The sequence below is a fragment of the Cyclopterus lumpus genome, chromosome 21 (assembly GCF_009769545.1).
Source record: "Cyclopterus lumpus isolate fCycLum1 chromosome 21, fCycLum1.pri, whole genome shotgun sequence".
Classification (NCBI taxonomy): domain Eukaryota; kingdom Metazoa; phylum Chordata; class Actinopteri; order Perciformes; family Cyclopteridae; genus Cyclopterus; species Cyclopterus lumpus.
This window is the reverse complement of record NC_046986.1, coordinates 15,030,984-15,054,564: the sequence shown is the minus strand read 5'-3', so window position 1 is coordinate 15,054,564 and position 23,581 is coordinate 15,030,984. Positions and strand designations below refer to the sequence as shown.

At 42.9% G+C, this 23,581-nt stretch overlaps 1 protein-coding gene across 4 annotated transcripts; it reads right to left on the bottom strand.

Annotated features, from left to right (window-relative positions):
* Window positions 1-98: 98 nt before the first annotated feature.
* Window positions 99-23,360, bottom strand: ranbp2 (RAN binding protein 2). 4 transcript variants are annotated; one of them, XM_034562350.1, is made up of 30 exons: window positions 23,129-23,360; window positions 22,098-22,165; window positions 21,884-21,995; window positions 20,401-20,553; window positions 20,084-20,314; window positions 19,798-19,940; window positions 18,747-18,942; window positions 18,047-18,187; window positions 17,612-17,771; window positions 17,017-17,198; window positions 16,201-16,400; window positions 15,828-15,951; window positions 15,037-15,198; window positions 14,286-14,423; window positions 13,791-13,922; window positions 13,484-13,711; window positions 13,267-13,350; window positions 12,833-12,974; window positions 12,540-12,634; window positions 7,771-12,445; window positions 6,251-6,427; window positions 5,541-5,627; window positions 5,128-5,303; window positions 4,455-4,718; window positions 4,187-4,418; window positions 3,654-3,749; window positions 3,399-3,538; window positions 3,015-3,288; window positions 1,875-2,230; window positions 99-1,138 (listed from the first exon to the last, which is right to left on the bottom strand). In XM_034562350.1, the coding sequence occupies exons 1-30, from the start codon at window positions 23,198-23,200 to the stop codon at window positions 833-835; spliced, it is 9,546 nt and encodes a 3,181-aa protein (XP_034418241.1). In that variant the 5' UTR covers window positions 23,201-23,360; the 3' UTR covers window positions 99-832. The 4 variants fall into 4 exon arrangements, with proteins under 4 accessions (XP_034418241.1, XP_034418242.1, XP_034418243.1 ...); XM_034562351.1 differs by having other exon boundaries at window positions 4,187-4,372; window positions 4,463-4,718; XM_034562352.1 differs by adding an exon at window positions 7,308-7,385 and having other exon boundaries at window positions 4,187-4,718; window positions 23,129-23,332.
* Between the last annotated feature and the right edge of the window lie 221 nt (window positions 23,361-23,581).

Below are 23,581 nucleotides of genomic sequence, written 5' to 3'. Positions count from 1 at the left end.
CACTAAAGCCGGTGTTGAGAGCACCTGTATGAGAACAGTGCCCACGCATGTATCCTGTATGTAGTTGGACAAACATGAGTAAATATTTTAGCCAGCCATTCATTACGTAAAGCAACTTTATTTCTCAGCAAATTATTTAAACTTTGATCATCTTAAACTATGATGGATTGCCTTTGTAAAAACCAAACCAGATGTAATGTGGTCATCGAGCATCATACAGGGCAACTCAAGTTTATCTGCACATTGTGAAAGTCACTTACACAAAAGAATAATCACTGGGAGAGACCAACAGTAAAAAGTACAGTTACAAACCAAGAGGTGCATTTAATAACAACCTCACTTTTCATTATAGTTAAGACTTCCTCAAAAAGGGAAACATTACCAAAGGAGCTTATGACGAGGACCAGCACATAAATTGAGCACATGCAAGAACAAAAACAAAAACATTAAAAAAAGTAGCCCATGTACAATTATACACACAAAATAGACAAATGAGAATTTATTGACAGAATGTGCAGCAGAGCAAAAGACCATATTTGCTCCGAAGGCTCAACCCACATCCAACACCTTGTTTCCCCAACTGTGATTGTGTAATAGGATAGCAAAATATATATATATTTTTTCCAGGCTATTGGAGCCAAGTTTCTAAAATGAAAGATCTTGAAGGGTAGTCCTGTAATCAGTGTTTAATTCTCAGATGCAGAATGACAATGAATTCCGGTTTGGCAGGATGGTTAGCGCTGCACAGGAAATGCGTCATTATCCAAAGTACTTTTACTTTAACTTCACATTCAAATCAAAGCTGTAAATCTTGAGCGTAACATTTAAAACGCTACAGCTGTCCACATTCGCTGATGACAAATTTCTTTGTGGGCTTGCCTCCTTTTGTGCCTAGCTCTCCCATCTGTTGCACAACATCCATGCCGTCCCGAACCCAGCCAAAAACCACATGTTTGAAGTCCAGGTGCTCGGCTTTCTTCAGGGTGATGAAGAATTGGGAGTTGTTGGTGTCACGCCCACAATTGGCCATTGACAGAATGCCCGGGCCTGTGTGCCGAACATCAAAGTTCTCATCCTCAAACTTGCTGCCGTAGATGGACTTTCCTCCCGTGCCGTTGCTGTTGGTGATGTCACCACCCTAAAAAAGGACCAATGGGGAACGGGTTAGTAATAATACACTGAAATCTGCTTTATACAAAAAAAATCATCATTATGTTGTTGTTTTTTGCCCAATCACGACTAGTGTTCTCTCTACCAACACCGAACTGAGCAAATGTGAGGATTCAACACTATAGATTGAACAATCATGGACAAGAATAATGCAGTTTGCTAATGTGCATTATGTTTAAATGAAAACATTTTACAATGGATTTGTTCAACCATTGTCTTAAAAAAAGTGACAGCCCAAGTGCTGAAAGCTTGTGCACTCAACTTAACCAAGCACAGAACCAGAGCGGTCGCTGCAATCCGGGCTGTCAAGTGCCACGTAGCAAACCATAGCAGATTGTATTTCTGAAATAGAACTAGGATACACGCTTACCAGGTGGAAATCCTACAATCTCACACCACATATGATAACCATGTTAAATGCTGTTACATGATAGGGTATATGTGAAACAGCGGCCCAAACTAGCAAATCACATTTGTCTAAAAAAGAAAAGAAAAATGTGTCTGCTGAAATTTGTGTCGCCAAGTAAAGATTAAGTATTGTAGTCCCAAATATCAGTGTTACAACTACAAAAAAATACAACGAGAGAGAGAGTAGAGCGCAAGAGAGAGCGATTTGTCATCACTTAGCAAATTCCACATCACAGCTATCAAGAAATGTAGCAGTGCACAAGTGTCACATCTTAATTATCATACGATCTCCTCACCTGACACATGTAGGCCGGTATGATTCTGTGGAAGATGGAGCCCCGAAGCCCGAAGCCCTTCTCTCCGGTACAGAGAGCCCTGAAGTTCTCTGCCGTTTTTGGGACAATATGGGAGAACAGCTCTACGGTGATCGTGCCCAGCGGTTGGCCATCGGCCACCACTTCGAGGAACACCAGGGGGTTAGTGTCTCTGGAGTGCTCTTGGACTCTGGACATCTGTGGTAAGGAGATGCACGACTCATCGCCTTCAGTTTGGCCGGTGCGGCTCTGACACTCACAGAAGGTCTTCTTGAAGGATTCTGTTATTTCAGGAGTTTTGAACTTGGCCGCCAGCTGCTCCACTACGCCGTCGCCCTCTTGAAAAACAGAGAAAAAGACAAGAGACCGTCAGCAAGAGGACAGCTACTAAGCATCAATACACATACAGTTTTCCCACTCTTTTCTGGAGATCCTTTTTCAGGACATTTTCAGTGATGAGCTGGTGTGACACACAGGGATGCGCCCCACACCAATATGTTCCTCTCTGCGAGTCTGATCGCTGTAACTTATCTATGAGATCGTGTAAATCACACGTTGACTTCAGCAACTGAACCAACCAAGCCAAGTAACACATTTAACGTGATTCAACTGCTGAAAACAAGTCGTCAAGAAAGCAACATTATGGAACCAGCATGTGCAACCATTTAACGTAACTTGGGTGGTGTGTTCACGGTGTGTGTACCAGAGAGCAGCATCTTCAAAATACTCTCGTCCATAAACTTCCATTTGAATGCTATGATCCTGAACATAACTTAGCCCTTTCAGTTGGCAATGGTATGCATTTTGAGGTGCTCTACTGGATAGCCTACTAGTTATTTCTAAGCTACAGGAAAAGAGGAGTGTTAAAATACTTTACCCAGACACAACAGCTTTCTATAATTTTCCACACGTTTTCAATGATTGGTAAATTGGTCAACTGTTTTCCAGTTTGTGTGGGAAGGTCATGAAGGTAATTAAAATGGCAGGTTATCAATGTAAATCTATAGAAGTGTGCAGTCACTGGATGCCACTACAAAAGTCAGCTAATTAACATCAGACTAAAGAAACTAAGAACAGACAATTGCAGCACACACACGACTTTGCATCAACACTCCTGTGTACCTGAGTAGTCGGTGGCCGTCCAGAGCAGTGCGTTAGCCGAGGCGTTCATAGGTTTGAGTTCTATCGCCTGTGTGATCGTGTGGTTGGCACAAACCCTCAGCACCTGCTCTCGTCTCATCAGGACTCGGTAGAAATGTTTGGTTGGGTGGAAGAGGATCTTGAGGTCACCGACGCCGCGCTCCTTCCACTGGCCGAGGTCTCGGTCCCATCGGTACAGCTTGGCACGCTCCTTGAACAGAATTTCCTCATCCTCTTCTCCAGATTTCGTCTCCACCTGAGACAGACCAATACACAAAGATGTACATCATTCACTAAACTTAATACAACCCCCCCCCCCAGTTCTGCATTTAAAAAAAAAAAAAAAAAAAAAAAAAAAAAAGGTACCTCTGGTAGTGACACAATCGGCTCAAAGTGAATGTCCCCACTATTAGACGCGTCCTCTTCATCACAGCCCTGCTCACCGCCGGTTTTCGGTGCGCCCCCAAATATTATTGCTCCAGCATTTGCCCATGAGAAACTGGAGTCTTCAAAAAAAGAGAAGAAATAAATATGTGATGAAATATAATTTTGTTGAGATGTGTATCATCATAGTCAGTTGTCAAAAGAACATCTTAAGAAAATGTCAATGACGAAGCAAACCTTGACTTCCAAATGCAAATGCATCTGTGTTTTGGGCCAAATCAGCGAAAGAGGAGCCTCCGAGTGACTTGAAACCAAAGTTGGGATCTAAGGAGTCTGTGGTGGGAGCAAAAAATGTGTCATGAAATACTGAATTGAAAGCAGTTTCTTTGATTCCTTTTTTGTATGCAGGATTCCAGCAGGTGTTCGACACAAAAACATCAAATAATAGACACATTCAAAATCTTACTTGAGTAAAAGTATTGGTATATAAGTATAATCAGCTAAATGTGTCTTTATTAAATTATTAAATTAATAAAAAGACATAATACGTCCATCTGTTTCCCAGACCTTTGTGCTACGTTTCCATATTATTCCAGCGTTCAAACCAAACTACTAAGGATAGCAGTAAATCAATGACTACATATATGCAACAAGGAGACATACTATCAGTAATTATCGTCTTGTGCGGGTGGTTGTCACACATTTAGTGTACAAGTGCTCACCCAAAAACAGTCAAACATGTGTATTAATGAACACCAAGTGCTCTATACCTTCACCAGCTGTAATTGAAGTCCCAGTGTTGGACTCTGGTTCTGGGCTCTTCTTAGTTGACAAGTCAATGGGAGAGCTGCTGCCAGGAGCTTCACTCCGAGCCTCGGTTGGCTGGTCTGAGGTCTGCTGCTTCGGTGTAGTCGTGGTGCCTGAAGCTTCTGCGCTGCCGGCTGCAGTGTCCGAAGCGTCTGCAGCGTCCGAAGCGTCTGCAGCGTCCGAAGCGTCTGCAGCGTCCGAAGCGTCTGCAGCGTCCGAAGCGTCTGCAGCATCCGAAGTGTCTGCGCCGCCGGCTGCAGCGTCCAATGTGTCTGCGCCGCCGGCTGCAGCGTCCGAAGTGTCTGCGCCGCCGGCTGCAGCGTCCAATGTGTCTGCGCCGCCGGCTGCAGCATCTGAAGCTTCTGCGCTGCCGGCTGCAGCGTGTGGGCAGCTAGCTGCAGCTTCTGTGCTGCTGGATGACGGACCAGCTGTTGGTTCTTCTGAAGCTACAGAAGGGCTGCCGGAGGCCTTTTCAGCTCTGTTTAACTGGGCACCCTGAAACAATTTACAAATTAAAACTACAATCATACAGATTCTCTCTTGATGCTACATTTACAAATAAAACTAACTGGTTATGGCGAGACAAACAAGGCATTTTGAGAATTAGGGCTATTTTGTTTTGGTAACATCTTTCAGACTGGTCGGAAAAAAACCCATCAAAGATACACATTTAAGATAAGATAAGATAATCCTTTATTAGTCCCTCAGTGGGGAAATTTAGGTGTTTATTAAACTGCATTATATTTCCGTCTCTAGAGTTCTTCTAAATTCGCCAAAAGTTAACACTAGATAATCTTATAATGCATAATTGCTTACACTGTAAGCTATTGTATTTTGATGCTTCTTTGATTTGCATTGTTATGTGCATAACGCCAGTTCCCTTTCTAAGGGTTGTGTAAGTTACCAGGTCTTGCTGCGCCTTGCGAACTTCTGTCTCAAAGTCTTCGGGTTTGTCGTGGTCTGGGTCGCTGTCTGTGGTGCTCAGGCCGCAGAAGAAGGTGGGTGGAAGCTGGAGGATTTTGGCCTTCTCCTCCTCCTCTGGTGTCGCCTTCTTTTCCCACACCACCTGGCAGTCTGGCTCTGTATGCAGGACACACAAGTTTAGGGCTCAAGAATGAGTGGCAGGCGAGGTTAGTGTTACCTCTGACTGTCCACAAACTTTGCCATGAAGTGAATAGTGGTTTGAAAAGATTATTCGTCCATCACAGCCCTGACAATATCTGTGAAATTAATCGAATCAACGTGACATTTGACAAATTATATAGGATAATTGAGTAATAGGATCAAATAGTGTGTGACAGAAAACGACATACATACCATCACCACATGCTGCAGCCTTTTTCACAGGAGGATCAAGGTAGAGCTTTCCATTCAAGGCGTTTACTGCGGACTCAAAGTCCTCATCTGAAATAAAAGAAATCTCTTTAAATTATGTTGTTGCTATAAAGTAAGATGTTGATTCCACAATTCCCAGTTCAATCCCACAGATGTTTGAGCAAGACTTTAAGACGGGTTTTCGTTTGCTTTCTCTAATTGAAGCATTCAGATCTTCAGCTCCATGACAGACAGATTTACAGACATTTACACATTTGGAGAGATGGCAAGAGACAGAAACAAACTCCAAAGTGGAATATAAGAAAGTAATACTGATAATTTGAATTATTTCTGTTACTCATACAAATATTTGCATTTTTGAGTAGAATCTTGTATTTACAAATATTTATCTTATTCAAATGTCAGGATGATTATGTGGAATGTACACTCAGTAATCCTGCAGGCAGCAAACAATATGTGCCCACGTCAATAAAACAGCAAGGTGATAAAAGCTGCAGAGCCCCCCACCCCCCTCTAAGAAGTCAAACTTGAAATGAGCTGAAGATAAAGTATTCAAAAAAATAAGATCAAAAAAATAAAACATTTGAAAAATGAAGCAACAATAAAAAAATGTAAGTTTAATGAAAGTCTTTGTATTTATCATGTTCACTTTAACACACTTTTTATACTCGTTTCCTAACTTTTGGTCTCACCATCAGTTTGATCGTCGCTGGTGTAGCCTGGTTCATTCTGGTAGCAGAAGAAGGTGAGAGGCAGCATGAGTTCCTTGGCTAAAGCCGCCTGTTCAGCTGTGGGTTCCATGACATACACGACTTCCACGTCAGAGTCCTCATCCGACCCGGCACTGCCTCCTGCTGCCTGAGGTGGCCCTATGACGGACAGATACAATAGAAGCAGACCAACATGGTGAGGAAGAACTGCTTAGAAGAGACGAAGGGATTTAACTGCTTTATAAATCAGAAGTTAGTTCCACACGCACACAAAAAATCATGCACAGCAATGAAACGATGAATAGCATGCGTTTGATTTACAAAAGAAAGACAAGTTTTACTAAAGAACATTTCTGCATATGTCTATTTATTTTCTTATTGAATTTGAGAGACTTGCTGTAGGACACATAGTAGCATTAAATACCTGAGCTCTAATTAGCCTTTGCTGAGCTGCACATGACTGACAGAAGCCAGACTAAACTGGGAACTGCATTTCATGCTGGTGCTCTACATCCTGCACTAAAAATGGCGTGCAAGACATTTGCACAGCTCATTCCTCTCCGAGGAATCTTCTCAGCTCACCTTACAAAAGACATTCACTGATGTCTCCTGTTGCTATGCAAAAAGTTTGAGTCGGCCTATTGATTCACTAAATGAGAGACTGGACATTTGCACTTTGGAAGGTGGGAGAGATCAACAGCTTGCATTAAAAAATAAATAAAAATATAAGTCTACAAACAGGATTTTGTGAAAAACAAACCGTACGTTCCAATTTATTTTCATGAATTTTGTAACTGCACATGACCCTGATGAACTTGCAGATATACTCCCTCTTGTGACATAGGTACTACTCGAGTATTGTTATAATTACAAAAAAAATTATTAAATATGAATTAAAACTACACCTCACACTGGACATGCAACACATTAGCATGAATGTTTTTTCCACTCCGTGCATCCAGGTTATTTCTGTCTAGTGATAAGGGCCAGCCAGGTGACAGCTGAGAAGTGTTAACACACACTGCAGTGATTAGAGTACCTGGGGGTTCAAATTGGGTTGTTGATGTGCTGGTCCAAAAAGCCATTGGGTTATCTTTGAAAAGCCTAAAATCCAGCCCTACAGGATGATGGGTTGTTGGGCGAAGAAAAACTAATTGTGAGGCTGGTATCATAACCATAAAACACAGCCAAAAGTGTTCAAATGAAAATAGATCATTTTCTACAGTTTTACTAAGAAGTACAAAATATCTTCATATAATGAAACAACAATATATTGAAACAAAGTATATTAAGTAGCTACATGGGGAGGTAATGAGAAATCAGGAATACAATTTCGGTTCTAGAAAATTTGGCGAAGGGTCTTGGCTGGGTCAAGATCGCGCGGGAGCAATGAGATGCAGATGAAACAAGACAATGGAGTAAAACTCAAATGAACAAAAACAATTGTTATGCTCTCTCAAAAACAAAAACAGACAAATATCGCAGAGAGATTTTTTTTTTACCTTTCTCTGGGATTTTGAATGCAGGTGAAGCCTTGCCAGGACATCCAGAATCTTTGGCTTTAGAACCCGATGCTGATTCCTCAGTCTCGGAGTGAAAGTTAGGGGAGCCAAAGAACTTCTGAAGGCTATGAGTGCCAAAGACGAACTTAGGGGGACACACCACTGTCCTTGAGGGGTTGACTGGACTTGGAGACCCAGCTGCACTTGGCTCACCATCAGGGGGAAGCGCTGTACGTTCCTTTGTGGTCTCCTCCAGCACAGCGATGGCTGCCTTCCCGCACACAGGTCTAGCAGCCTGTGCAGATTCTGGAGGTCCACTGTCTTGAGGTGAGGCAACCCTGGATGTCACCTGAGTCATGAGTTCCTGTTGTTCTTGGGCAACCTTGGCCTCTTCAAATACCTGTTTGAAGGCGTTTGCAGTGTCCTGCAGCTTAAATCTCACAGCCAATTGCTCAATACTTCCCTCTCCTACTTCAGCAAAGTCCAAGGCACTCCAGACCCAGGCCTTCTCAGCTCCCTTCATAGGTTCCAGCTTCATGGCTGCTGTGATCCTGTGGTTGGCACAGATCTTCAGCACCTGGTCTCTCCTCATTATTAACCTCACTTGTTTGGTGTCAAAATTCTGCAAGACCTTGAGGTCTCCGATACCCCTCTCCTTCCACTGACCCAGGTCCTTGTTGTAGCGATACAGTTTGGCCCTGTGACTGAAGACCACCTGTTCATTTTCCTCCCCTGTAGAAATCTCCACCAGATCAGGCAACGGGACCACAGGTTCAAAGTACTGGCCATCCCTCTCCTCATCCTGGGTTACATCCTGCTCGTCATCAGTACCTACTGAGGCTCTGCTCTGGTTAAGTTTAGCAGGAGACTTGGAGGGGCTGATGCCGGGTTGGAAGCTGAAGTTAAATCCCCCCGTGGCTTCTCCAAAGCGGAAAAGGTTCTTTCTCAGGGGACTGCTGGCAAGAGGAGTGGCATAGACTGATGAGTCAGCAGTATCATCCAAGGCCTCTTCTCTTAGGTCATAGTTATCCCACTCTAAGGTGGGGCCGGTGGTTTCACCGTGAGGCTTGATTACAAGGTTTGAAACATTGCTGGATGTTGTAATGTCCCCCTGTTTGTCATCTTTGATTTTTGTTTTGTCATCTGTCAAAAATGATTTCAGGTCTTTTAAACCAGACTTCATTTCCTCTGCTTTCTGAATGAGGCGTGCTGTTCTGCCCGAGTCAACAAGCTTGTGAGGCGTTTGTAGGGGAATGTCCAAGAGAAGTTTCTGACACTCTTCAAACTTCTCTTTAAACTCCTCAGCAAGCTCTGGGGTTTTAAACTTGGCAGCCAACTGTTCAAGTTTAGCATCCCCATCAGAGAAGTCATTGGCCATCCAAATCCATGCTTTGTCTGAGCCTGCCAGGGGCTTAAGATTCATGGTGGTGGTGATCCAGTGATTGGCGCACACCTTCAGAATTTGCTCTCTTCTCATCAGAACCCTTAGCCTGCCATTAGAGTTGTTTTTCAGAAATTTAAGGATTCCTACACCCCTCTCTTTCCACTGACTTGTGTCAAATCTGAATAGTTTGAGACGCTGAGAATAGAGAACCTGTTCATCCTCCTCTCCCGTCACCAGGTCCACCCTATCAGGCATCTGGACCACTGGTTCAAACTGGATGTCGTCATTTTCCTCTGTTTTATACATGTCGTTGTCTTCAAGCTCATTTCTGGCATCAGTCTTGGTGAGGATTGAGAACATCTGCTTACCAGCCCCAGAGAAACCTTTAGCATTGGGGTCGTCCTGGCCAAACTGAAAGTCTCCTTCAGAGGACTCTGCCAAGTTGGCAAAACTGAACGGTTTGGTTTTTCCAGAAATTAATGGATTTTGATCTTGCTCTGTTTGGTCCACCAAGGGAGTAGACACATTTTCTTGCTCCTTGTGTTTGTCAGCGATGCTTTTCAGAAAACTGGAGGCTGACCCTGATGGAGGCATTTGATCATCAGTAGAGGGAGTTTCTTGTGCAGAGTCCTGAATGCCAAACTTGAAGCCACCAGCTGCAACGGGCAATGAGAAAGAGAAGCCTGAGGAACTTGTGGTATTAGATCCAGAAGGAGGAACATCAAACTTAAAAGAAGCAGCTGAGCTTTTCTCTTTCCTTTGACCAAACTGAAAAGTGCTGCCAGTTTCAAAAGGCATTGTAAATCCAGTCCCAGCAGGCTGACCTGATGAATCGTTGCTGCTAAATGTAAAGCTGAATTTGGAGGCCGAAGGAGCCGTGCTGGTTGTGCTTTTAGCATTGGGATTTGGTGTTTGACAGGCCACACACTTATAGGCAGGGGCATTGTTTCTCACCAGACAAGCATCACACTCCCATTCCCCATCCTTCATGGCAAAAATGGCTGCTAAAGAGGGATTGGGATTTGGGGAACGACAGGAAACACATTCTGAAGCTGATGCATCATTTCTGACCAGGCAAGTATTGCAGTCCCACTGCCCATCCTTCATTGCCAAATCAGACCCAAATCCTGACACTAATGGCAGTTTTGATGCTACTGGAACCCTCTCTGTTGATTTAGAATCAGGGTTGGGGGTATTACAGGCGACACAATTGTCAACAGTGACTTCATTTCTTACTTCGCAAACAATACAGTCCCACTGCCCTTGCTTCTTGCCAAACTGGGCACCAAATCCAAAGCCAACAGTCGATATAGATGGTGCATCTGCAGTTGGGGCCCTTTGTGCTGCCAAAGTTGTTTTAGGTGACGCTTTAAGAGCCTTACAAGAATCAGGGTTGGGGGTATTACAGGCGACACAATTGTCAACAGTGACTTCATTTCTTACTTCGCAAACAATACAGTCCCACTGCCCTTGCTTCTTGCCAAACTGGGCACCAAATCCAAAGCCAACAGCCGATATAGATGGTGCATCTGCAGTTGGGGCCCTTTGTGCTGTCGAAGTTGTTTTAGGTGAAGCTTTAAGAGCCTTACAAGAATCAGGGTTGGGGGTATTACAGGCGACACAATTGTCAGCAGAGGCCTCATTTCTTACTTCACACACATCACACTTCCATTGACCCTGCTTCTTGCCAAACTGAGACCCAAAACCAGAACCAAATGCACTAGTTACTGTGTCAGCAGGTTTTAAGGTGCTGGTGCCAAATGAAAATGAGGAGGGTAAAGCTGCTCCAAAAGCTGCTCCAAAAGCTCCAAATCCAGTAGAGCCGGAACTACTGGGTTTTGATGCATCTGTCCCAAATTTGAAAGTGAAGGGACTGGCTTTGGCTTCACCGCCAGTCTGAATGTCTGGCTTGGATGAAGAATTGGGATTGGCACTTTGACAAGCGGCACACTGCATATCTGTGGGTTTATTTCTTACACAGCACACAGTGCAGTCCCATTCCCCATCTTTAAGGGCAAAGTGGGCTGCCAGTGATTCAGAACCTTTCAAGTTTTCCTCTCTTTTCTCTTGTTGATCATGCTTTTTTGCAGATTTGAGAACAATTGTCAGGGCTTCCTCAAACTTAGCTTTAAAAAGTGACGCCTCATCTGCTGTTTTGAAGCGGATGGCCAGCTGTTCAGGCTTAGGTTCTTCATCGGCATAATCAATGGCATTCCAGACCCAGGATTTGTCAGAGCCAGCATTTGGTTTCAGTAGCATATCGGCATTAATGTAGTGGTTTGCACAGATCTTAAGGACCTGTTCCCTCCTCATTAAGAGGCGGACCTTCCCTCTGGCACTGTGTTTTAGGATTTTAACATTGCCGATGCCACGCTCCTTCCACTCCTTTGTGTCTGTGTCAAATCGATACAGCTTTGCCCTGTTGCAAAACATTTCCTCCTCCTCCTCTTCACCCGTTTTCACATCTACTTTATCAGGAAGAGGCACAATGGGCTCAAAGTGAGGACCATCTTCATCCTCCTCAACATGAGTGCTGTCATTGTCACTCTCTGCTGCTCTTTCTTCCTCTGCAGCAACCCCAAACACTGGCTTGGCAACATCTCCAAATGTAAATGGCTGCTCCACCTTTCCAAAATGACTTCCAGTACATGTGCTCTGCGCAGAATCAGCAAAAGAGAAGGGAGGAGCATTTCTATTTCCAAAGGTGAAGATGCCTGTTTGGCTGGAGGGTTGCTCCTGGGCCGAAGGCTTCACTGGGACAGTATCTATTTTAGAGGGAAAGTCTGATGTGAGAAGACCAAGCAGACTTTCACTGTGCTTGGCCTGGGAAGCTGGGAAAGTGAAATCTCCATCGTTGGATTTAAAGTTGGAGTTGAACTTAAAAGCCGCTGAAGGTGTTGAGTGGGCAACTGCCCCTGATCCAAAACTGGGCACTTTAGGGACTTCAGCAGGTGCCTGCTGGCTGAAGGAGAGCCTCCCAAAGTCCATAGGCTTCCCCTCTATGCCCTTAGGTGGCTGAACAGGGACTACAGATGGCTTGGTAAAGTAGCCAGGTTCAGGCAGGGGAGGGTTGGTGGTTTGTTGGGGTACACTCTGCCCATAATAATCTTCACTAAATGGTGAAAGAAGGCTTGTGGCTGGTGATTCAAACCGAAGAGGGGCTCCAAAGACCTGTTCTTGAGGAGGGTAAATGCAGGCTGGGGCTGTCTGCAATGGAGGAGTTTGAGTGGGCTGCTGGTAGGCATACATATGCTGCTGAGGTGGCATACGGTTCATATTGTACATTGGGCCCTGTGTGAAGAGAATGACATTTTTTTTTTTATCAAACGTCATTCAATATACTCTGAACGAGTTTATCAAACAGTGTCAAAACAGAGATAATTACCTTAGTGGGGGTGACATTTGCTGCCGTGCGCAGGAGATACTGAGAGTTATAAGCTGGAGACTGGTTGTAGTAGGCCGAGGGGGCTGTGGTGGCAACTTGGAAAAAAGAAGATATATATATATATATATATATTTATATTTATATCTATATATAGACACACACACACACACACACACACACACACACACACACACACACACACACACACACACACACACTTATGAAAAAGACGATTTCTATAAAATATAGCACTATACATGTATTCATGCTTTGGCTCTATAAAGTGTGCTGACCTGTTAGAGGGGCGCCATGGTAGGGCTGGACTGGGGTAAAGGGCTCATGTAGGCCCTCGGCCCCATAGCTCTCCCCACACATCTTGTGATGAGGGGAGCTTGCGTTCCCTGAAGAGTTGTGTCTCAGATCATGAACCTCGTTCTGAAAAACATGGAGCTTAATGAAAAGGGACCTCATCACACTAGAAGTGGAATAATTAGAATATACACATCATAAAGTTATTTCTATGTTAAATATCGTAGACTAACTAAGAATAGTTAGCAGGATGTATATGCACCTTAACTACAGTTAGAACTAGGCCTTAATTAGAGACCCATATTTGTAATTTACGACTTTTTCTAAAGACAATTTATCCCATGGGAGTCAGATTGGCTCCATTTTCATTTCATGCTATAATTTCAAAAAAAGTAGATGTTTAATCTCTTATCCTGACCTTGAGGGCTTCGACTTGCTGGCAAAGCATCTGGAGGATACTTTTCTGGTCCTCCACCCAATGAGGTGGTGTCTTAGGAGCAATCTGAATGACAGGGGAAATAAATTAAAAGTCACTCATTTGTGTTGTAGATTGATATCTCTGTGATGAATACCAGAAAACACTTTATATACAGATGTTATGAAGAAATCTCTAAGCATCAGTAGCCTGCACCTACCAGGTGTCTTTTGGAAGGAGAGATGATGCTGCTTTTGTTAGGAGAGGGAGAGGAAAACTTTATGTGGGATACAATGGAAGAGGATTCTAGGGGCTGGGCAGGGCTGGAGTGGGCAGGTCCTCTTCGACCCTTCTTTTCCTCCTCTTCATCCATAGCCTCCACACTCTCACCCAGCTGCTGGTTCACATCACTCAGGAGGTCCACAACTTCCTCCATGGAGACAGGCAGCTAGGAAACAGGTGTGATAAGTGGTTAGACAGCTGCAGAGTTTTGTTCACATTAACAAGTAAAAGTGAATGGGACTTACCTTCTCAATGTCATCTGCATTAGCATAGTAGATCTTAGACAGGTAGGTCCTGAACTTTCTCAGAAAAGTGATGCACCTGTCTTGGGTCTCCTCAACTCCATTGCTGGCCTCCTCTGAAAGCCGCTGGTAGATCTGCCAAGGAAACACAGCACATTGTAGAAAACAAATATCAAAAGGCATGTACAGGTGTCAGAAGCACGATCATCCATATTAGACATCACATATTGGCTGGCTTACCCGTGTGAATTTCGTTAGTAAAATGTTTTTAATAATTATTGGCAATGCTCTATTCCTGCTTTAAAAAAAGGGAACTGTTGGACAACTAGCTGCCATGAATGAGATTAGGAAATAAACTGGTTCGTGAATCTGGAAACAAAAATCCTCTTTAGTGCACATTTCTAAAAAACAATGACTGAACAGAGACAGTCAATACTTATTTCAGATGGTGAAAGATAAACTTATCCCAGTTATGTTGTGGAGTAGCGTATGACATACCTGTGCCAAATGCCAGATGGATGACATGTTATTGATGGTTTCCAAAGAAGCAATGGCATCCTCGGTTTTGCCTTCAATGTCAAGGAGAACCGAATTTGCAATCTTGGCTTCCTCTTCATGGCCCTTCACAGAAGAAATCTGAAAAGGAACATGGACATGCAGAGATACAATCTGTAAGCCAACCTGAAACAACAGAGCGATCTAAACACCCATTAGTATCAACGATGCATATATTTGCTGTAGCGGCCTCAGCGAGAGTCAAATCCCAAACTGTAAGATCTAAAAAAAAAAAAAAAAACTCCATCTACAGAATCACTTGAAAAATGGCAACAAAAAACAACAACTGTACACCCAGTTTACAACAATGTATTAGGATCAAACATCATTAGAGGAATGCTCCCTCTTAGCCGATTGAAGGACTAATTGGCCTTCGTCGATTTTGATTTCTTTAATTGATTAGTAATTTATTTGTTATTTGCTTTTTTCATGGCGATAGACTTACTGTCAAGAAACAGGGTAAAGTGGTGCTTTTGTGTGATTCTTTTGAGGAGAAACTCAATTTTAGGGAATTGATTAGTCAATAAATTTGAGTGTTAATCGACTGAGAATTTCTTGAGTTGACGAGAGACATAAACTTTAGCCCTGAAGTCAATACTGCCGTACGAATTGAGAGTGGACACAAGGGGCGCTGACATAATACTACTTGTATCCAAAATGTAATATAATAAAAGAAAAACCTGCTGGTATTTACCTGAATATCTTTGGAGGGAAAATGTATGAAGAGGGGCTCAAGTGGTTCTGGAATACTGCGTCTGTTTTTGATCCTTTCCAACAGTGGAAGTACAACTTTCCAGTAGTGGACACTGCGCCCAATGTACTCCTTCTGTTCGTAGTACGAGTTCACTCCATCCGCCTGGGTTGATGAGCAAAAAAAAAGAAAAAAAAAGTAAGACAAACACTCCATGCACTTTTGACACAGGTAGTTTCTTTAGTCGTTACAGATTCTACCATGAAACCCAAGGTACACACAGTCAGAGAACCAGCACAAGTGCCTGTCTGGGCATCTTAAATCGCATTCAGATTTAACATCTGAAGGGAAAGTGACAGAAAGAAGCAGGTGGAGCGGCATGTGTGTCTGCAGTTATGTGGTGTGGTGCCGAGTTATCCAAATGCTTTTTTTATTATTTTTTTGTGTGAGTGCACGACTGCCACTCACAACTGAACTGGCCTCCTTTCAATTAGTTGACATTAGTAAAGTTTTAAACGATCATTTGCTGATTTGCCTTTATGCTGCTTTTATCCTGTTGCAGATTACTCAATAACCTGAATCATCAAAGCATTATGCTACAGAGACTAGTGTTTTTAGTACATTTCCAACATTGCAACTACATCAGTATTATAAATATCATGCAACTCAATCTGCTTGCCAAGCAACCCCACATAAGGTCCAGACCCAAAGATTGTAAACACATCCTTTTTTTTCTCTAGCTGGCTACTCGCAGAGTGTGGAAACAGTGTGTGGAAATGTGGCTGAGTGAGTACCGTCTGGCTGAGAAACTGTGCCCAGTGGATGACCAGTGCTGGTTGGAGCCCATGTTTCTCTCCAACCCTCAGAGTGCACAGTCCATGTTGCACAGTCATCCGCAGTTTGGCCGACATGCCAGGACTACAAGGAGACATGCAGAAAACAGTGAACACTAAGACACACATTTTGGAAACTAAAACAACCAGATGCTCTGTTTTGTTCCGATTGTGTCACTTCTTGGAATGATGTGATGCAGGCAGACTTGCACGCTCATGTGAAAATGTCATGTTTGTGCCTCAACACTGATACTGTCACAAATAGGTTGAATGCTGGTTTTAATAGAAACTGTTGAGTTCATACGGTTTGATTTTCAACCTCAGTTTTACTCACGCTGTTCGTTTGTGAATGAGGCTGTAGATGGCGTCCCACCACTCCCTCTGTTTGTCGGTGGTCAAGAGGCGAAGGAGAGGAAGGGGGAGGCAGCGAGGCTCATAGAGCTGCTGCTGTTGCTGTGGATTCACTCCGCTGCTTATCTTCGCCGTCTCCTGGAGCTGAGAGTGGCTGCAGAACACCACACCACATAAAAACACCTGGATGGAGTAACCCAGACAAGAGACGTAGAGGTTTACATTTTAGTCGAAATGGTCAATTAATATACAGTTTCAGTGGCATTAGTCATAACATTCATTTATACACTTTCGATAGTTATGCATTTAAGAGATTTGTAAGTAAGCCCTCAGTGTATAAGATAAAAAGACCACTTTCTTGTCCCCACTATAACCCATTACACACAGCCAAAGAGTAACACAGCTAAGCAAACTTCAGCCCAGCAGTCTAAATATATCTACAAGCAGCAGGTCCAGGGGCAATGCAAAAGTGCATCAACCATCCAGACACACTATCGATTCTCGCCAAAAAAGATGCTCACCCGTGGCTTTAATTAGTGAGAACTAAAACATTTACGTGTGCGCCTGAAAGTTCTGTCAACCGAATCTATTGTAAATATGCACCGTATACATTGTTGCATATTTCAGTGGCATTAATAAATGTTCCCCTGATTACACACCTTCAAATGTATCGTTACATTTTCTCTTGGGAAGTGCTGAATATTGGATAAGAGCGAAAAACTATCTGAATACAGAAGTGAAGCAAATCTGTAAACTTCTCCTGCAAAGCTTCACCTTCAGCTCACATGGATCCACCTACCTCCAGGTCGAGCAGGCAGACGGACTCTGGTGCGTTGGTGTCCAGTTTGGAGGTTTCCAGAGTAAGCCTTGGAAAAAGCTGCTGAAGCCAGTCCCGCAGGACTGGTCTTTGGGCCAGCAGGGTCCACTGTAGCCCCAACCAGCTTAGATGCTGCAAGTCGCCAGCATGTAGCAGGATGGCGCCTATAGAGGAGGCATCAAAGTCATTACAGCGTAGTACAGAGTAGAGCTGTGTATTGGCAAGAATCTGAAGATGCAATACATATCATGGTAAAGGGGTTTTGATACTTTTTCCATGCAGCCAGAACAGTGGGATCGGCATTTAAATGGTTTTTTTGGGCATCTTTTTCAGTTCCTGTACATCCATCATCATCATAGCCCTACTTTTGGTGCAATTTGAGCAACTTTCTGCCACGAATGTAAACAATTAATGAAAAATGTATAGTGTTTTTGGAAATCAATACAGTATAGTAGGAGTAGTAAGACTACTGTCTTATAGCAGGGAACAGTACTGTGCTGTCGTTTTAGATGATCTGAACAAAACTGAAGAAATCTTTAGGCTATTTAAGTGCTCAGTCAGATTATTGGTTTTGTACCAGAGTCCCATTTGACGAGTTGAGAAAGCTCTGGAGCCACGGTGTTAATGGAATGAATGTCATCATTGGCAATAAAGGAAGATCCAGTGGAGGCCTGTGGTCCAAAGAGGAATTTAAACAGAGACTCCTGACCACTAGAGTTCCCAAATGCCTCCACCACCTACAGAAAGGAAAAAAAAAGAAACATCAGTTTATCAGTGTTGTCTGTATGATGTGTTACACTGTTAAGACAAAGCAATAGTGCATATGTTATGGTTGTGATTGAGTGGTATGCACCTGTAGTGTATCAATCTCAGTTCCACAAGTTTTATTTTACGCTGGCAAGCTTAAATAATTTCAATCAATTTATACATTGCCCTTCCATAATGTACTGTTCCTTCCCGCTTAGAAAGGCTATAACCGTTAACTAAACTGAACTAGAATACATGGACAGACCTCTCTGATCAAGGTGGATGAATCAGTGCTCAGATTCAGCAGCATGTGACCGGCTTGACTCTGTCGGTCGTTGGCCAGCAGCTCCAGAAGCTGTGGGGCAGACTGATCTCTTTTGATCACTTTAGCCTTTGGTCTCGGGACCTAGGGAAAGGACAAACAAAATGAACTGTATTTAAAAGGTGTATGGCCTTGGCTCCAAAATAAAGTATGTTCAAAGAAAAGAAGACATTTAAAGAACAGACTGCATAACTTGTCTTGCAAGGCAGCCGTCAAGTGTTTTAAAGTTCAGGTTTTAATATTCATATTCAGGCCACAGCTTTGATAGGTGCCGAGTATATTCGTAGCGATGCAAAGGGTGCAGGACTTTAAAGACGTATTTTTTTAAATAAACGACAAACTGATTATAGGACAACCCACAATTGTTTCTAACATCTGCTTTTGGTAACAATTAATTGAAGCTGATTCTTGTCTGACAAGGTCTGGAAATCCATCACATTAATGTCTTTAAAACATATGGTTAAATCTATAGAAAAGCAAAGTAAGAACTAAATAACCTACCAAATAATCATTTTTGTAAGACTTTTAAACTTAACTATCTAAAAGAGAATCAGCATTAAGCAAAACATTGCATTTGTTATCGACTCTGGTAGCAGGCTAGCTTCATTCCTGACTGGCAATCGGCTGGTTGGTGTGTCAGTACCTGGTAGGCCAGCAGGTAGCACAGTGCAGCCAGGTCAATGACAGCCCTCCAGGTATGTTGGTGATCCTGAGCCAGCTTCAACAGTAGTGTGGCAGCATGCAGGTAGAGGTGACCTCTCATTTCCACAAAGATCTCAAAAAGATCGTCTGTGTGGCGGCCAGCAATGCTGCTCAGCGTCTGCATAGCTTGGTCAAAACTACACACACACACACAGAGTTATATAAAGCAATTTATTTACTATGCAACACCACTCAAATGTCACACCATAATTAATATCCTCTGCTCATATTACTCCTTTGCCTCTCCACACAAACATGGAGCAGAGGAACGGAGCGACAGGTGTAGTAAAGGTAAAGTGGTTGGTACCGGTTATATACAGGCTGAGTAGTGAATGTTATCGTGCTGAGAGATTGTATTTAGCAGAGTTAGACTAGAACATATTTGGTTAAAACTAATCAGTGATACTGTTCTGCCCTCATTGTATTCTGTGAAGTTTACTAGAAGTGATGTTATGTTGTCCCAGTGCGTTTTATGTGGAGCGAGCACTGCTGCGGAGTCAGTTTAAATGTTTAATGCTCCTCAGCAACTTCAATGCTCCTCAGCAACTAGTCATATGGTAACTTAAGTGACAATTTGGCCTTGTGTGCTTTGACTAATTTGGAATGCAGTTAACACACCAGTCATTATGTTTTAATGAAGGCTTCAACTCCTGTTATTTTTCAATACTGTTGTGGAAGACTGAAATGATGGGAATGACAGGACATATTTTCAACAAGTGACACATTTTCTTTTTAAATAAGTGCTGTGAATCTAATTTATGCTGAACTTCAGAGTGTTACATTTGAAAACGGAAGTTGGTGTGGCGGTAGCTGCTAGAATGAGTGTTTGGTTGGGACAAAAATGCTAGGATGTATAAATACAACATGAATACATAATGAAACTTTGGGTTAGGGGAAATTGCTCTTTAATCCAGAAAAGGAGACTGAAGCAGACTTTTGGGTTAGATTTGATTGTATGTGTACAAACACCCTAGGACCTCAACATGACCTACCCTGTGAGCGCATCACGGCTTGGCTGCATTCTGCTCTCAGACAGTGTGATTCTTAGCAGGCTGCAGTGGGCCAATAGCAGCTCTCGCTGAAGACACCGGCACGTCTTCTCATTACCAGAGACGCTGGGCTGAGCTAGATACTCCTGCAACAAAAGGTCATTCATTTTTTTATTTTTAAATTAAACAGAGTAGATTTAAAGAGATGAAATACAGACGAACACTATAGAAGCTTCCAAATATTTACACTTGTCAAATATAGTGTGCACTACTGCCCTTTCATGCTGACCTGCAGTGTGCGCACCACCACTGTGTACCAGTCCAGGCTCTGGCTCAGCATGCCCCTTTTCTCAGCAGCCAGGCAGTGCTTAATGGCTTCATCTAGCCGCCCGTCCTGACAGAACAGCTGCACCAGCTTTACGTTCACATGAGCGTCAGCTGGCCTCGCCATCAGCTCGGCCTGGAGGAGGTCAAACAACCGGTTCCAACCCGGCTGACCCTGACGACTCAACAGATGCTCCTGCATAAAGTGATAGTTAAAAGAATGGCATAAGAGGACATCAGCAGTTTATTGATGGAGGTCTTATTGGATTAAAGGAACCTCACCTTCAGGTTAAAGACTGCAGGGTTTCCTGGCAGCAGCTTGGCAGCTTTCTCCACCCAAAACTCTGCTCTGCTGTCACATTCCTGCTTACTGACTAGTAACTCAGCCACCTTCAGCACCAGATCCCTTTGGGCTGGGTTCATGTCCACCGACCGCTGCAAGCGCACACACACACACGTCAGTTTTTTACAAAAGCCTAAACTATTCAAAGGGCAAAACTCCTCCAAAAACAAAGAAAGGTGTGTGTTACACCACAAAGAAGTCTATGGAGGTTATTGAATATACATGATATATTGACAGTCTAAGGCAAGAGGGTTGGTTACATTGTGTGAAGTACATTTTTTATTTGGGGCTAAATACAAATGAAATGAGACTCTGAAAATCTATTAAGGACCATTCAGATAATTTTGTTAACTCATCAAACTTCATTACAGTAAGCATTAACTAGGACCTTTGTCCCCCTTCAAAGCATGGATACAGTAGACTTTATAAAGTCAGTCATATTATTATAACGCGCAAATGCAGGTGTGGCTAGGACTCTAAAAAAGTTTCACTGCTGGTGCATTTAGGGGCATTAATGGGATAGTTTGGGTGTTTTGAAGTGGGGTTGTATGAGGTACTTATCTAAAGTCAGTGTATTATCTATAGATGACTGTTGGCACGACCCCAGTTTGGAGAAACAGACAAAAAAGTGTCAGCACGAGATGCGCTATAATTAATATATATATAATTAATATATATATATATATATATATATATATATATATATATATATATATATATATATTAATATCATCAGTTCTGTTCTCATTTGGAAAATATACTAAATATAGCATAGTATGCAGACTGACACTGATTTTTCTTGCGCTGGACCTTTCTTTTAGGTGGCTTCTGCCCTCATCTACAACATTACATTGCTTTGCTCCCTTACTGATACTCCTGTCGGTTTCTCCAAACTGGGTGCACTTAGCTTTCTATGTGTCTGTAGATAAGTAACTCATACAGCCCACCTTTGATAAAATCAGTCCATTAGTTATCGAGGAGCATCGTTAACCATGTGGCTTGTTAAATGAACTCATCCCCTGTATTAATAAATATCATCTGAATTGGTGAAACTTCATGAATCAATTGAACATGTAATGTTTTATATTATTTATGAATGTCGTTGATTCAAGTGTAGGGAAACCGTAATTAAGTCTTGGCCATAATTACTGGGCATCCCCATCCTGATCTGACCACTATTATATAAGAGAGACAGTAAATGAGCAAGTTCATGATGCATAGCACTTTAAACCTGAACGCCTCTCATTCGCTCACGCAATACAGTCTGGCATGGCCATATGGAGCAATTTTAAGTTAACTGTCTTGCTCAATGACACTTTTCCACCATGTGGCCAGAAGGAGCCAGTATTTGAACCACCAACCCTGCAATTAAGTACATCAAATTCAGAGCATTTAATACCACCAGTGACATGTTCTTCCTACCTTGTAGCATCCTACTGCCTTGTTGATGTCTCCCTCTCTCTCGTAGAGCTGTCCAAGGAATTTGTGTGCTTTCGGATCCCTCTCCTGGACTTTGAGATATTCCGATACATGTCTAGGAAGAACATGAAAAATGCAAGATTTCCATCAATAAAATGGAGACCTCTTGAGAAGCAATTATACATTCAGTCAACAGCAGGGAAGCATGTGTCCTTACCTTTTTGCCAGATCATATTCCTTTGCTTCAAAGTACAATTTGGCGAATAAAAACCCTTTGACTGGCTTCTACGGAAAGAAAACATTCAAGATGATCATCAATGAACCAACAATGTTTTGAGTAATTGTATTCATATTTATCTTGCTTGCTATGTTAGCCAACAGGCACCATGATGACATCATTATTTGTCTTATTGGGAGGTATTGTCATGGATACAAATGACCCCTCAGTCCTGATATGGTAAAAAGTGATAATCATATCAGTTATCGTGGTTATAGCCTTATCCCCATTTACTACTGGCCCGCTTTCCTAAGACTAGCTAATGCTGCTGGTTTAATAGTTTAATATTATTTCCTTCAGACGCTGTGGTGCTAGGAACGGGAATTTCCTTTGCAAAGCTAATAAGCATTGGCTATTTGTACATGAAGGACCACAATTAAATATTCATATCAATGGACTTCACTTTGTAATTGGTGTAGTTTGGTAGGATTCAATGCCCTGATTTCAACAATGTCAGATAACCTAAACCACATGGTAAGTGTCGTCGTTCAGTCAAGTCAAGTAACTTCTGTTGACAACTAGCGTTAGCTAACCTAGTCGCTAACTTGACGTTAACTGAGCAACGTTAACGTCTAGTACGGCGTTACCTAACTACACGAAGGGGTGGGGTGGGGTGGGCGGGTTAAGCCACATTGTTCCAGACGTTAACGTATTATACGTTACGAGCTTTACGCGCAACGTAACCAAGGTGAGCTATGCGAGTGATAGCTAGCTAGCCTGCGCTGCCCCATGCCGCGCGATTTCTGTTTAAATGAGAGGTCCGGTCTACGCCGGCGGTTAGCTGACGTTGCTGTTGCTAGCCAACAGTTAACGGTCACACCGACCACAGAAGTTAGCGGATTAAACAGCATCTTAGTTAAAAGTACAACTGGGGTTTATCTTCTCCTGGTTGTTTCCTTACACCGGCTGGATGACCCACGCTGGTCAGACATGATGGCAGCCGCGTGCTAGCGTTAGCTAGCTCAACTTACCTCTTTGAGTGAGGGAGAGGAACTCTGCACTGAGGAAACGTAACGGTCCACTTCAGCTTTACTTCGCCGCATGGCTTCCCAACCCAGATACTTCTAAAAAAACGGTTGACTATGGTTCATAAAGTACCTTGAATTCACAAAAAAATAAGACCGACATTAATATCGGTTTCACTATCACTCCGTGACACTAACTCCTCATATTGCGCAGTCTCGTTACAGTCCTATGGCAGTGGGTCACGTGTGTAAATGCGGTGGCTTGAATCAGGCTGCGTAACCAATGAAAAGCGAGTATTCGGTTTGACGCACGCTGACGCACATTATTTTGAAGAAGGGGTGGGCTGACTGGGGTGAACCATTTAATTCAGTTTATTTGATATAGCCCAATATCACAAATTACGAATTTGCCTCAGAGGGCTTTACAATCTGTACACATACACCATCCCTGTCCCAGGA

Excerpts from the sequence above, each read along its gene's own strand:
- ranbp2 (XM_034562352.1), bottom strand. The coding sequence starts at position 23,200 with ATGCGGCGAAGTAAAGCTGAAGTGGACCGTTACGTTTCCTCAGTGCAG. Across the intron at positions 22,166-23,128 it reads CCTCTCCCTCACTCAAAGAG|AAGCCAGTCAAAGGGTTTTT; the intron begins GTAAGTTGAGCT and ends TTCTTTCCGTAG. Across the intron at positions 17,199-17,611 it reads ACTCGTCAAATGGGACTCTG|GCGCCATCCTGCTACATGCT; the intron begins GTACAAAACCAA and ends CCTCCTCTATAG.